General features: G+C 39.0%; 1 protein-coding gene and 1 long non-coding RNA gene across 2 annotated transcripts in view; one reads left to right on the top strand and one right to left on the bottom strand.

The window, feature by feature from the left end:
* The window catches only part of LOC131343256 (uncharacterized), a 59,709-nt gene that overhangs the window by 4,963 nt on the left and 41,853 nt on the right, over positions 1 to 12,893 (top strand). The gene's annotated exons all lie outside the window — the stretch shown is intronic.
* Positions 1 to 12,893, bottom strand: part of si:dkey-61l1.4 (collagen alpha-1(I) chain) — a 59,935-nt gene that overhangs the window by 38,094 nt on the left and 8,948 nt on the right. The window contains exons 2-6 of the mRNA XM_058374803.1: positions 3,591 to 3,771; positions 3,096 to 3,254; positions 2,193 to 2,385; positions 1,346 to 1,465; positions 1,075 to 1,197 (exon numbers count right to left, since the gene is read on the bottom strand). Coding sequence (XP_058230786.1) covers positions 1,075 to 1,197; positions 1,346 to 1,465; positions 2,193 to 2,385; positions 3,096 to 3,254; positions 3,591 to 3,771 — 776 coding nt within the window. The remainder of the gene's footprint in view (positions 1 to 1,074; positions 1,198 to 1,345; positions 1,466 to 2,192; positions 2,386 to 3,095; positions 3,255 to 3,590; positions 3,772 to 12,893) is intronic.

The following is a 12,893-nucleotide window of genomic DNA, read 5'->3' as shown; positions in this document are numbered from 1 at the left end:
GATTTTACTTGGATAATTAACAAGACATTTTTCTGTGAATTATTACTATTATTATTATTATTATTATTATTATTATTATTATTATTATTATTATTTTATTTATTTTTTAATAATAATAATAATTGAGAATTCTATAGCACTGCAGTATAAATGATGAAAATGTACAATAAAAATAAATACACATGCAAATGCATACACACACTGACTGTCATGAACAAGTGTGTTTGTCATTATTCCCATTTCAGTCCCTGTTTTAAACTAATATTCAATTCAATTTATTTGTATAGCACTTTTAACGATGGACATTGTCTCAAGAAGTATAGAAACATAGACAAAATGATAGATGGATGGATGGATGGATGGATGGATGGATGGATGGATGGATAGATAGATAGATAGATAGATAGATAGATAGATAGATAGATAGATAGATAGATAGATAGATAGATAGATTATTTAAGATAGATTGAAAGTTATTATTTATCCCTAATGAGCAAGCCTGAGGAGATTATGGTGAGGAAAAACTCCCTGATATGATATGAGGCAGAAACCTTGAAAGGAACCAGGCTCAGAAGGGAACCTCATCCTCATTTGGGTGAAACTGGACAGTAAATAATGTAAATGTCCTTTCTACAACAGCAACCAAGAGCTCTAGTAACACAAATATATTGCTTGTATTTAGAATAAAAATTGCATTTATTTGGCTCAAACTACAAAAAGCCAGAGGAACCTCAATGACTCTTCAGGCCATTCACTAACTCTGGAGTATTTCCTGTACAGCGGATCTATGCGAGCGCCCTCTTGTCCTCCCAGATGGAGCATTTAGCACGAGGTTGCTCTCATGACCATCATTAATCACAGCCTCTTTGACCAGCAGAGCACAGTTACAATTTAATGGGGACAAATTAGACCTCAGGGTCATGGCTTTATCTCCGTCCTCCCTGAAGCTTATTCACACATGTTGCATAAGGGCTGCATGGGTTTGTACCAGCAGAACAAGCCTACTGTATACCTGTGAAATGCTCGAGTGAGCGTGTTAATGGATCTGGATGTGCTGTAATTCAGAAGACTTACCAGCATGTCCGCTTCCTCCGTTTGAGGCCTGGGATTTCGAATGGTGGTCGTAGTAAAGGGATCTGTTCCCCCACTGAAGGATTCTGGGTCTTCTATCAGGCTGGTTGAGGACAGTGATAGAGTCTGGAGGAGTATTAGTGAAAAGATGTTATTAGTCTTAGCAAAATAAATATACTGATAACCATGTCTTAAATAGTGATATCATCACGTCTGATTCATTATATTCATGAAACATCTAAGGAGAGTCTAATATGGCTCTATTTTTTTGTACCTGTGTGTTACGAGACGTTTTGGAGTCCATTGAGGCGCCACACACCGGCTGATGGAGTCTGCAATGATTTTTAGCAGCTCTGCCGTCGCCCATGATGAACGTCATCTGCCTGATTTCCCCCTAGGAACAGCAACATTTGGGAAAGCTTTAACCATCCAGCTCTAAAAACATAAGTATGAGCACCATCCACAGCTCTAATCTGAATATCTGTCTCTATGACTGTTTGGACTGCAAACACATTGTCCTTGGGTGTCTCATGCAATGTCATGCTATAGCATGATGGAACAGCGTTACAATTAGCTGGAATATACGCAGGGTATATCACAGATGCTCAGCCAGCTGCTTGACATTCCGCCATTAATACAGTGAACCATTTCTGAGCTCAGATCCAGATGTTCTACTGCTGAATATAATACAAACTATTCTGCTTTATTTTTAATCTGCATATTCAGTATCACCCAAATGAGGATGAGGTTCCCTTCTGAGCCTGGTTCCTCTCAAGGTTTCTTCCTCATATCATCTCAGGGAGTTTTTCCTTGTAACTGAAGCCTCAGGCTTGCTCATTAAGGATATTAGGGAGAAATATTAACTTTATCATTCTTATATATTTCTATACTTCTGTAAAGCTGCTTTGAGACAATTTCTACTGGTAAAAGCGCTATACAAATAAACTGAAAAATAGTAATCAGCTTATACTATAAGTGCCCTATCTCTTACCAGTCTCTGTAATAAGACAAAAGAGCAGCTTGACATGTTAGAACAGTTTGACATCTTGCTTTAAATGACCAATATATTACATAAACATTACATAGTCACAGAGAGTTCAGTGTTTGAAGAAAGAAACTACCTCAAAAGGCGTCTCAAAGCCCTGCAGGATGCCCCCGACCATCAGCAGACCGTCTGTAGGGATACCTAAGTATGGGAAGGTCCATCTGACTTTCTCCACCAACACACAGTTCACATAGACAGCCAGATATTCCAGTGAGGCTCCCACTGAGACCCAGTGCCACTGTGAATCAGACAGGCCTGACACTAAAAACCTGCAGAGACAAAAATACACACTATACAATCAAGCAGTGATAAAAACCTATTTTTCTCATTAATAAAATATGGTTGTTGTTGACTTTTGTGGAAACAAAGTACCAGAGCATTGACAAAGGTCATAAGTAGAAATACAGAGAATGGAGCTGATTTTTTTTGATGGAGCTGATTTGAGTTTGACCAAGGGACAAATTGTGATGGCTAGACCACTGGATCAGAGCATCTCCAAAACTGCAGCTCTTGTGGGGTGTTCCCGGTCTGCAGTGGTCATTATTTATCAAAAGTGGTCCAAAGAAGGAACAGTGGTGAACCGGTGACAGGGTCATGGACGGCTAAGTCTCATTTATGCACGTGGGGAGAGAAGGCTGGCCCGTGTGATCCGATCCAACAGACGAGCTACTGTTGATCAGACTGCTGAAGAAGTTAATGATGGTTCTGATAGAAAGGTGTCAGAACACACAGTGCATGATGGGTCAGGGCTGTTTTGGCAGCAAAAGGGGGACCAACACAATATGAGGCAGGTGGTCATAATGTTACGCCCGGTCGGTGTATCTTGCAGGTCATATTGTATAAAGTTACCCATTTTTAATTTTTAATCGCATACCCTTTGAAAATGATAATTAATTCATTAATTAATTCAGTCTTAATTTGACTGTCAATAATTCATTCATAATGCAGAGCGTGAATGAAGTCTTTGACTCCGACTCACTCGTAGTCGTGTTGATGGGCAGTGATGAAGGTGAAACCTGAGGGACGGAGGCGAATTTGAAGTGTCACCTCGTTGTAAAAGTCCAGGATGGTCAGGATGCTGCGGTCCACATCCTGAGAGCTGCGCAGCTGAAGGAGTACACTGAACTCATCTACAAAGCTGTGCATACACACACACACACACACACACACACTTGAAATATCAGAGCGGTTGGACGATGGATTAAATGATACACAGTTCAGTATTGAAATTATGCTACCTGCTCCATTTTCATGGGGTGCCAATAATTTCACTGGGTGCTATTTGTATAATGCTTATATATAATGTAATGTAACTACAGTAAGCTCACTAATATCATAGTCAATAGTTTTTATTTGGGATTACATGTATATGTGGCAAATAAAAGGCTTTATTTATTATTTGACAAAACAAATAATCAAATATTAATCAGCTGTTAATCATAGCAGCAGCAGTGTTCAGGATTTAGGAACAGACCTCGGGCCAAAGCCTTGTCTCGTCGGCAGGGTCAGGGTCGAGTAGAGTCCGATATTCAGCACCGAGCATCCCTCATTATCCTCGAAAAGAGACACGTTTTTACTCTGTGGCACGAGACTGGACAAGAGCTTCAACAAGTCCACCTTTCGGGTGAAAGGATTCAAACGCTGTTCCACTTCCTCTGTGAAAAACACAACCAGAAACCACTTATCAGCAACAATATAAAGCTATAGTGCTCATCGCTCATCACATATGGAACAACTATGTAGAATTATGGGGTTCTATATAGAGTATATTGAAGCCTTTAGGATTCTACTCCAATGGTGTACATTAGCAAAACCATATTCATGTCCACCAGGAGGAAGGGTTTAAGATAAATCTCATTTAAAGTATCGTGGATAATTGAATAATTAAGACTGGAAGGGATACAGTATCTGAGAGAGCACTGGCACTGAGACTGAACTAGCATGAATCAGCCGGAGCAGTCAGGTGGCCCAGGCTCTAACACCACTGTGTGGTACGACTGTTTACTCTGATATTAGATTAGATTAGATTAGATTAGATTAGATTAGATTAAATTCAACTTTATTGTCATTGCACATGGGTACAAGGCAACAACATGCACTTAATGATTTACATGACTTAATGATTATTACCTAATGCATTACAACTTAAACCTTTAACTAAACATTCAGCTTAACTATTCCTGATTTCTTATTTCCTATTTATTTTTGCTGTTGTTGTATGTCTGTATACATACTGTGTATATAAGGAATATTTCATATATATTTATATTTCTATCTGAAGCAGTCTCTGGCAAACGAATTTCCTTCGGTAATGTTAAAGTTCTGTTTTATCTTATCTTATCTTATCTTATCTTATCTTATCTTATCTTATCTTATCTTATCTTATCTTATCTTATTTCGTATTACTGTTGTGTAAAACTTGTATTATATCCAATAGGAATGTAACTGAAGCTCAACCAGGTGATTTAGAAATTTGGTCCAATTACAATGTTTTACTTTATTTGATGTTAAACCTTTCTAACAGCTCAGCAGCATGCTGGTCTCATGGGCAAAATATTTATATAAAAATATATAAAAAATAATGCCTTTCAAACTTAAAGCTAAAAGATATAAGACTCCAACGCGAAAAAAAAAAAAGAGGAAAGGGCAGGGCAACAATTCTTTACATCAGGTCCTTCAGTTTTCTGGGTACTTTGTTGAATAAACAATGCATGATGTTACTATCATAACTGACTTACACAAAAGTAATAACTGGGCATTTGCAATGGTTTTACTGATACATTAACAAGAGCCCATTGTGTTAAACCCCAAAAATCTATGTGGTCAACTACAACATGAACGTTATAATGTAAATAGCACAACCCAATGAAGACAGTAACACCTCAGGCAATTCTTATGCGTCATGTATTAATCAGACAGAACATCCAGCAAAGAACAGCAGGGAACAGCAAGGAACAGCAGGGCACGTGTGGTGGGTTCATAAGGAACACAGGACCAGTGCTTATGTAGGATCTGTTCCCAGCACACATGTAATAGTCTTTTTACAGATAAAAGGCAAACCCTGATCCTTCATCAACATTCCTACTTTGAGAAATCTGATAAGGTTGGAAAGCATGTCTTCTACGATTTATCGCACATAAAAAAGACGACTAAATGCAGATCTACATATGCGGGTCATGGATACACAAAACACCTCTCTGATGTCCTTCAATAATACACCATCAATGCTCCAGATAACGATGCAAGTAAAAGAGAGACGTTTTCGCGCACTGTAAAACATAAGAGCTTTATGTGAACTTGCATCTTCTCTTAAACTCCAAGTTTAAGATATTGAGCTGAAGTTTTTAAGTATTGTTAAAGCTCAATACTTAAAATATTCCATTGTTTTAACCTGTGAGTTAAAAGATGAGTTTCCTCACATTTTTAAGGCAGCAGGTGAAATATCATTTCGACCGTCTTAAGAAGAAAATGCGTTTTATTTACCATTTAATGTATAAATGAAGAGCGGATCATCGCAGGATGGTATTAATGCACTTATTGGGCTACATTAACGTTTCTATAGAAAAATATGACTTTAGATGAAGAGAATCAGCAACATAATAACAAACAACTGTTATTCTAATCATTGACATGGTGAAGTTTTCTGTAAGAAGTCATTTAGTTTGTTTGGAAGGAGTCTCCGGTCTCGGCCCTGTGTATCGGTCTGATTTAAAGCAACTTGACGTTTTCCACTGGAGAGCTGGCCCACCATTGATAATGCTGAAATCAAATCTGGTTCAAAGCCAAGTCTTTACTTCAACTAGCCAAAGATTAGGATATTTTCTAGAAGAAATGACTTCATGTTAAACTTTGTGTATGAACGTTCTTTTTATAAACTCCTAGTCGAGACCATGGCCGTGTTTAATCAGACCAATGTTCAAAAACAAGGAGAAGTCCAAGTATAAATAGCAATTAGTCTGAGACGAGTCCAAGTCAATACACAAAACATCTGCGTTCTCTTCTGGGACCAAGACTTGAGTCACTCACCTACAGACCTGCTGTGAAGTCTTTAGGATCGAGGATGTTGTGTTTTACAGATTCTAGATAACAAGCTGCAGTTTTCTGTCTTAAATTTAATAGAGAGAGAGAGAGAGAGAGAGAGAGAGAAAATAGAGATACTGATGAAGGAACTACTTTAGAGCTCTTATAAATTAGGCATTAATAAATATAACTGTAAGCTGATTAAAACGTCTGATATGTTGTTTAATGAAATCATTGGCTGTGAATAAAACACTCTCAGTGGTCTCAGTATTTCAGTGGGGTTTTTTCCCTCTTGCTGTATGATTCATCATCTTTTACATCCTTCTTCAGAAAGATGCAGCCTTTAGCCCTGATATCATGTTGTTTCTCACTATAACGCACTAACCGTTGGAACAAATGACACTTCTTTCTTCTCCTCCTTCCTTCTGGCCAATTTTTTTGCACTTAACCGTAACCGATGTGCAAATTTGCAGTGAATCAGCCAATGCACTTCCAGTTTCCCTCTGAGTTTCATCTAACCAATTCCCCCAAAAACGACACAGGAGGGATTTTGGTGAGGTGGTCCCTAATGAATTTTCCATCATTCCCTTATTCCCATCCAGCTGTGCTGACTGGGACCGGGCGAGCCGTCTCTGCATATTTTATTAACCTTGTAACTTTCCAAGCATCGGTAACAAAGGACCCTCTCAGAAATCATACCAAATAAAAAAAAAAACACATCGTTTTGAAGAGCAAGGTTCTAATTTTACGACATAACATTTCCATCGAGTTTGATTTGTGGCTTCATGGTTATTAAATCAAGGGCAAAAAAAAAGAAAGCTTGTATACAGATTTAATATAGAAGAAGGAATGACGTTAAAAAAGAGCAATAATTCATTTACAGAATGTTTCATTTCTTCTGCCTAGACCGCTGAATCGCTCTGAAACATTCGGCGTAGCGGCTTTACATCATTCCTTATAACCAGAGGTACAGTGTGTGATGTGTGGAGATGGCATTTCAGTTAAGAGGGATTCCTCGAGTGTTGAAAAGAAGCTTCACTCTACTCTTAGCCACTCCAGGCCTGTATTGCACTCACGGCTCACTCATCACTCCCGGCCGGCGCAGGTAGCAGCTAGCAGTATCATGAGAGCAGGACTCCGGTCACACATTAGCGTTTTCTGCATCATCTGCTGAAAGCTCAACCTCGCTTTATACTCCACATACCATGAGTACATGTCCCTATACACATACATGCACACATACCAGACATATAGAGTACAGAGATACGTGGGCAAACTAGCACCTCTGAATATCATTAATTAGGAATTATTATTATTAATGAAGCTGTCCATTCAGTAGAATACTGGAAAAATACCAGGCAGTGGAATCTTTATTTGTCACATATACATTAGTGCACAGTGATATTCTTTCTTTACATATCCCATCCTTGGAAGTTGGGGTGAGAGCACAGGGTCAGTCATGATGCCGTGCCCCTGGAGCAGGCTGGGCTGGGGGCCTTGCTCAAGGGCCCAACAGTGGCAGTTTGGCAGTGGTGGAGCTTGAGCCGTCCAACAACCCAGAGCCTTAACCACTTGAGCCTTTTACTGTAGACTTCCTGTCAGGTCAAACCATTCTAGCTGTTCTTCTCTGATCAAGAGATTTTTCGGGCCATTCTGTGTAAATTTTGGAGACTAATGTGTGTGTAAATCTATGGAGATCAACAGTTACTGAAATACTCAACCCCCCCCCCATTTAGCATCAACAATCAAGCAACGTTCAATGTCACAGTGGACACATTTATTCCCATTCTGATAGTCAATGTAAACAAGCTCTTAACTTGTAGCTGCATGATTTCGTGCCTTTCCTGCTGCCACACAATTGGATGAGTTCATAAGTGTTCCTGTTGTGTGCATGCATGTGTTCTCATTAACACATGCATGCACACTGAGGTCACGAAGACTGAAATATCTTTCCGTAAAACCTTCTGGGGCTCTGCTCCAGTCCTTATTCACTTCCACTGTAAAGCTTGTGTTCTCAACCTTGGGTCACGACCCCTGAGATATAGATGGGGTCATATTTTTTGCGTAGCTGTCACAGTTTCTTGCTAGAAAAACTACGAACTACAATATTCATGCTATATTTTTCAGTTTATGGCCATAATCTAAACAGCACATGGGCGATATTTTAGCCTGTAGCTACTGCAAGAGAAGGCGTTGTGCTGGTGGAAAAAATCCAAATGTTGTGAAAGTCCTAAGTGCCACAGAGCATAGACACTACAACTTCAATGTATTAACAAACTTTATGTAATGAGATTAATGCGTGTTTATAATATGTACACATATTTTCACATTTAGGGGGCAGTGGTGGCTCAAGTGGTTAAGGTCAAGTGGGTTGTTGATTGGAAGGTTGGGGTTCAAGCCCAAGCACCACCAAACTGCCACTGTTGGGCATTTGAGCAAGACCCTTAACCCCCTCTGCACCAGGGGGCACTGTATCATAGCTGCCCCTGTGCTTTGACCCCAACCTCCTTAGCTGGAATAAGAAGAAAGAAAGAAAAGAATTCCACTGTGTGTGTGTGGTGATAATAAAGGCTTCTTCATTGTTTATACATCACAGAAATAAATGTTACACATGTAAAATAGTGTCAAATGGTCTTGAATGCTCATGGAAATAATGCTTGAAAGAAACAATCAAACTCAAATACGGTGACTAAATTATTTGCTAGCACTTTTACAAAGCAGGACTCGAAACATTGGAGTTGAGAACCGTTCACTTTCAACCCTTAAGGCCTCAAAAGCTACTGCAATTGCTAATACAAAGTTACTAGCCATGCCCACTGTATTTTGTGGTGAGGGTAGCTCAAGTGGTTAAGGCTCTGAGGCACCATTGGGCTTTTGAGCAAGGCCCTTTACTCTCTCTGCTCCAGTGGTGCTGCATCATGGCTGACCCTGTGCTCTGACCACAACCCTCCAAGGATGGGATATGCAATTTCACTTAATTTTTGACACTTCATGTATGTAGTCTTACTCCACCCCTTTTTACAGTTAGACCTCACTTAAAAATAAAAAATAACAAGAATATATAATGCAAAAAAATAAAAGCAGATTTATTTATTCATTCATCTTCAGTAAGTGATTTATTCCGGGCAGGATCTGGATCTGATCCCAGGAACACTGAGGCGTGAATAAACGCTAGATGGGATGCCAGTCCTTGGCGGGAAAATAAATAAAGCGTCATGACTGTATGGCATGTTTGGTCTTGATGTACACCTGTTCATAGACATGCGTGTGCATTCCAAAACAGTTATAATGCCAAAAAAACAAGTTTAGTGTGAACACAAGGCCTGAGGCCTGGCAGCAGTCAGCGAGGACAGCTGTTCAGTATCATACACAGTGTTCATCCATGAGAGGCTACTGACAGACAGCATAGAGGTCTTTAAGGTGCACGTAAATCTTGTGCTGTGATGATGGAAAAGAATCCAACAGGATTCCTTCGAGGGAAAAGAACTCACACCATCAAGCTAAAAATCCCATCATGCGTAATGCTAATAAGAACGAAAATTCTCCTGAGCTCCATATTTTCAGCGTACCTACCTGCACTATGCTGGAAATTCTTAACCAGAGCTCTACTTAAACAGATCAATATGAAGTCCAGAGTTTATAATATAACACACTGCCAGATCTAACGATTGTGGCAGGGTTTCAAAGCAAACCGAAAGAGTTAGACAGGTGAGAGAAGGCAGGAGCTGCACCATCTTGCTGCCACGTGTTGTGAGCGCAAAAAAAAGACCTTTTGTTCTGAAAAACACTTTATAGCCTCAGAGCATGGACACACACCTCATTGCTTTCAGCATGCCTTTGTCACTAATGCCTCATAACCTCCGGCTGATCAAAGAGCTTCAGAGCAAAAGCATGTATTATTGTAGTATACATACAGTATAGTTAACAAAGTGCTGACAACAAAAGGAAACAGCTTTGGAGTATAAAGCAAATGTCAGCTTTACCAGCATGTGGAAGGGACATAGATTAATACTGAATATTTCAGTATTAGAGATTTCACTACTACATTCGTTGACAACAACCAGTCCGTCTCAGGTTTTCACTTTCGACTAATACTCTGTCATATATATATATATATATAACACATGCTGATTAGGCATAATATTATGACCACCTGCCCTGACCCGTCCTGCACTGTGTATTATGACACCTTTCTATCAGAACCAGCATTAACTTCTTCAGCAATTTGAGCAACAGTAGCTCGTCAGTTGGATCGGATCATACGGGCCAGCCTTCGCTCCCCACGTGCATCAATGACCCTTGGCCTCCCATGACCCTGTCGCCAGTTCATCACTGTTTCTTCCTTGGACCACTTTTGATAGATACTGACCACTGCAGACCGGGAACACCCCACAAGAGCTGCAGTTTTGGACATGCTCTGATCTAGTGGTCTAGCCATCACAATTTGGCCCTTCATCAAACTCGCTCAAATCCTTACACAATTTGTATGTATACTAATTTAAAAATGGCCGATAAGTCGATTTCAGAAAAAGGGTTAGCATCGAAACCTTTTCCCTTATTAAAAATGCCTGAAATGCCTATTTACTATTTGGAAAAGCCTCCATGTTCCTCTGCACTCCATCATAACTAGCCAGCTAGCTCACTGCTACTAAGTTAGCTCACATTTTAGTCACAGAGAGAGACATGAGAAAATGTTCAGTACTGACCTGCATTTTAATATTCTCTGTGATATAATGACCAGTAAACAAATTTGAATCAAAATACACAATAATAAACAAACTATTTTGTTCATCACTTAAAATAGCAAGATTAGCAAGACAGATAGCTACCTGATAGCAAATTAGCATTCACTATCAAAAAAAACTATTTGTCAGCTGCTACTTTTAGCCATCATTAATATTATAAAATGTGATTTAAACTTCTCCACTTCTTTAGTTACAAATATTAAGATTGAATTAAAAACAAAATCAGCTTATTTTCCATTGATCCACTGTTTTTGTAGTTTTATTTAGCTGTATAATATTGTTACATAGCTAAATACATTTAACAACTGATTAAGAATTTTATCCTGCCTAAAGATATAACAGAATATTACACACATACATTAGTGAAAAATTATACCATGTTAGCATTTTTCCAAGCTACATATGACTGCTTTTGAGCCTTAAACTGCATGTCATGCTCACATTGGTTAGATTTTAGCAAGCAGTGTTAGTTACTAATATTAGCAAAGTTAGCCAGCTAGTTAACCATGCAGGTTCTGCAGCATGTTATCATTTCATAATTAGCATATGAATAATTTGTACTCATATGTAAAACTACTTCCGGTATAATTTTAACCCAAAAAAGTATATGTAATGATAAACTATCCAAGGTAAATATTTTGGAAAATAAAAACAAAACATTTTGGACTCCAGGCAATCATTTTATACATTTTATTAGCACATTGTTGCAGTAATGCTGATGCAATACACAAGATTTCATTCTAGATCTCATGTCTAAACATGTCTGAAATGCTAATGGGCTGTTTTCTATTCTTCATTAGCCAGCTAATGCGTCCTAGCGGCTGATTTGGCCGAGTCTCAGATGGGTTACAAAGAGGTCCAGTGGCTGCTCAGATACTGCGTTAGTGATATCATGATGGTGATGAGAGAGAGATCACAGGGCCAGAGGGTGTGGAGATACTATCTATTACCTGCTCCACTCAGCTGTAGCAGCTCTGCATAGATGGAAAGAACAGAGGCTTTCAGAGCAGCTTGCTGCTAACAGACAACTTTCTGTGGACTAACAACATGGACAAGGTGTATGAAGTCATCAGCATGCATTTATTATGTGACTTGCTGTCTACAACTACAAACAATAAGGAAACATGACAGACTATTAAATCTCTGGGCTACTAAAATGTTAAAAGTTGAAACCCCAAGTATAACTAAACAGTTGGGCTCTTGTGCAAGGTCCTTAACCTTCTTTGCCCCAGGGGTGACCCGTTTCCCTAGCTAAGATATCCAGGAAATGTGACAAAAAACAACCAACATAATGTGAAAAACCAGCATAAAGTGTTTTAGTAAGACCACATTGACAGCCTCAATGCTCATTAGCATAGATGTAATACGCTGTACTAGTCCAATGAACACATTCTTTAATAAAATTTCCTCAGTTGGTGTTTTGATGATGATTGTAGACAGAACTGTCAACATATTGCTCCGAAATTTTCTGACTTGGTTGAGATCTCATTCTTATATTTCAATACCATATCATCAAACCATCATACCATCACACCATACCACACATATCATCATTCATCATCAAATTCAGTGCTGTTATGTTCTGCAGAAGGGGTGGAGTCATCCTGGAAGAAACCACACCCATCAGGATAGAAATGTCTCTATCAAGAACTTTGCATTGATGCTTCTCTGTAATTGACCCAAACCCATGGCAGCAAAGTAAATGCTCTCACAGCAAAAAAAATAAAAACTTACAAACAGGCAGTGAGCTTACAACAGTGATATGACTGCTGTTTTCCCAATTAGTCGAACCTTCAGCTCACCTGTGAGTTCACAGTGTAAGTGCAAACTACATCTGCTGCATCTGTTTCTGTCCCCAGACTTAATATTCTTAAACAAAACCGAACAAATGGAGCCTTCTACAAGAAAACATTACATTTGAGCGCATGTGGAACCAGAAACCCAAGGAACGGATCTTAATGTGCTCTCTAACTGAGATAATGTTGTCAATGCAGCAATAAGGAGCAGACAGT

This window comes from Hemibagrus wyckioides, linkage group LG22 (genome assembly GCF_019097595.1).
Source record: "Hemibagrus wyckioides isolate EC202008001 linkage group LG22, SWU_Hwy_1.0, whole genome shotgun sequence".
Lineage (NCBI taxonomy): Eukaryota > Metazoa > Chordata > Actinopteri > Siluriformes > Bagridae > Hemibagrus > Hemibagrus wyckioides.
The sequence above is the reverse complement of the archived record's forward strand: the minus strand, read 5'-3'. Positions and strand labels throughout refer to the sequence as shown.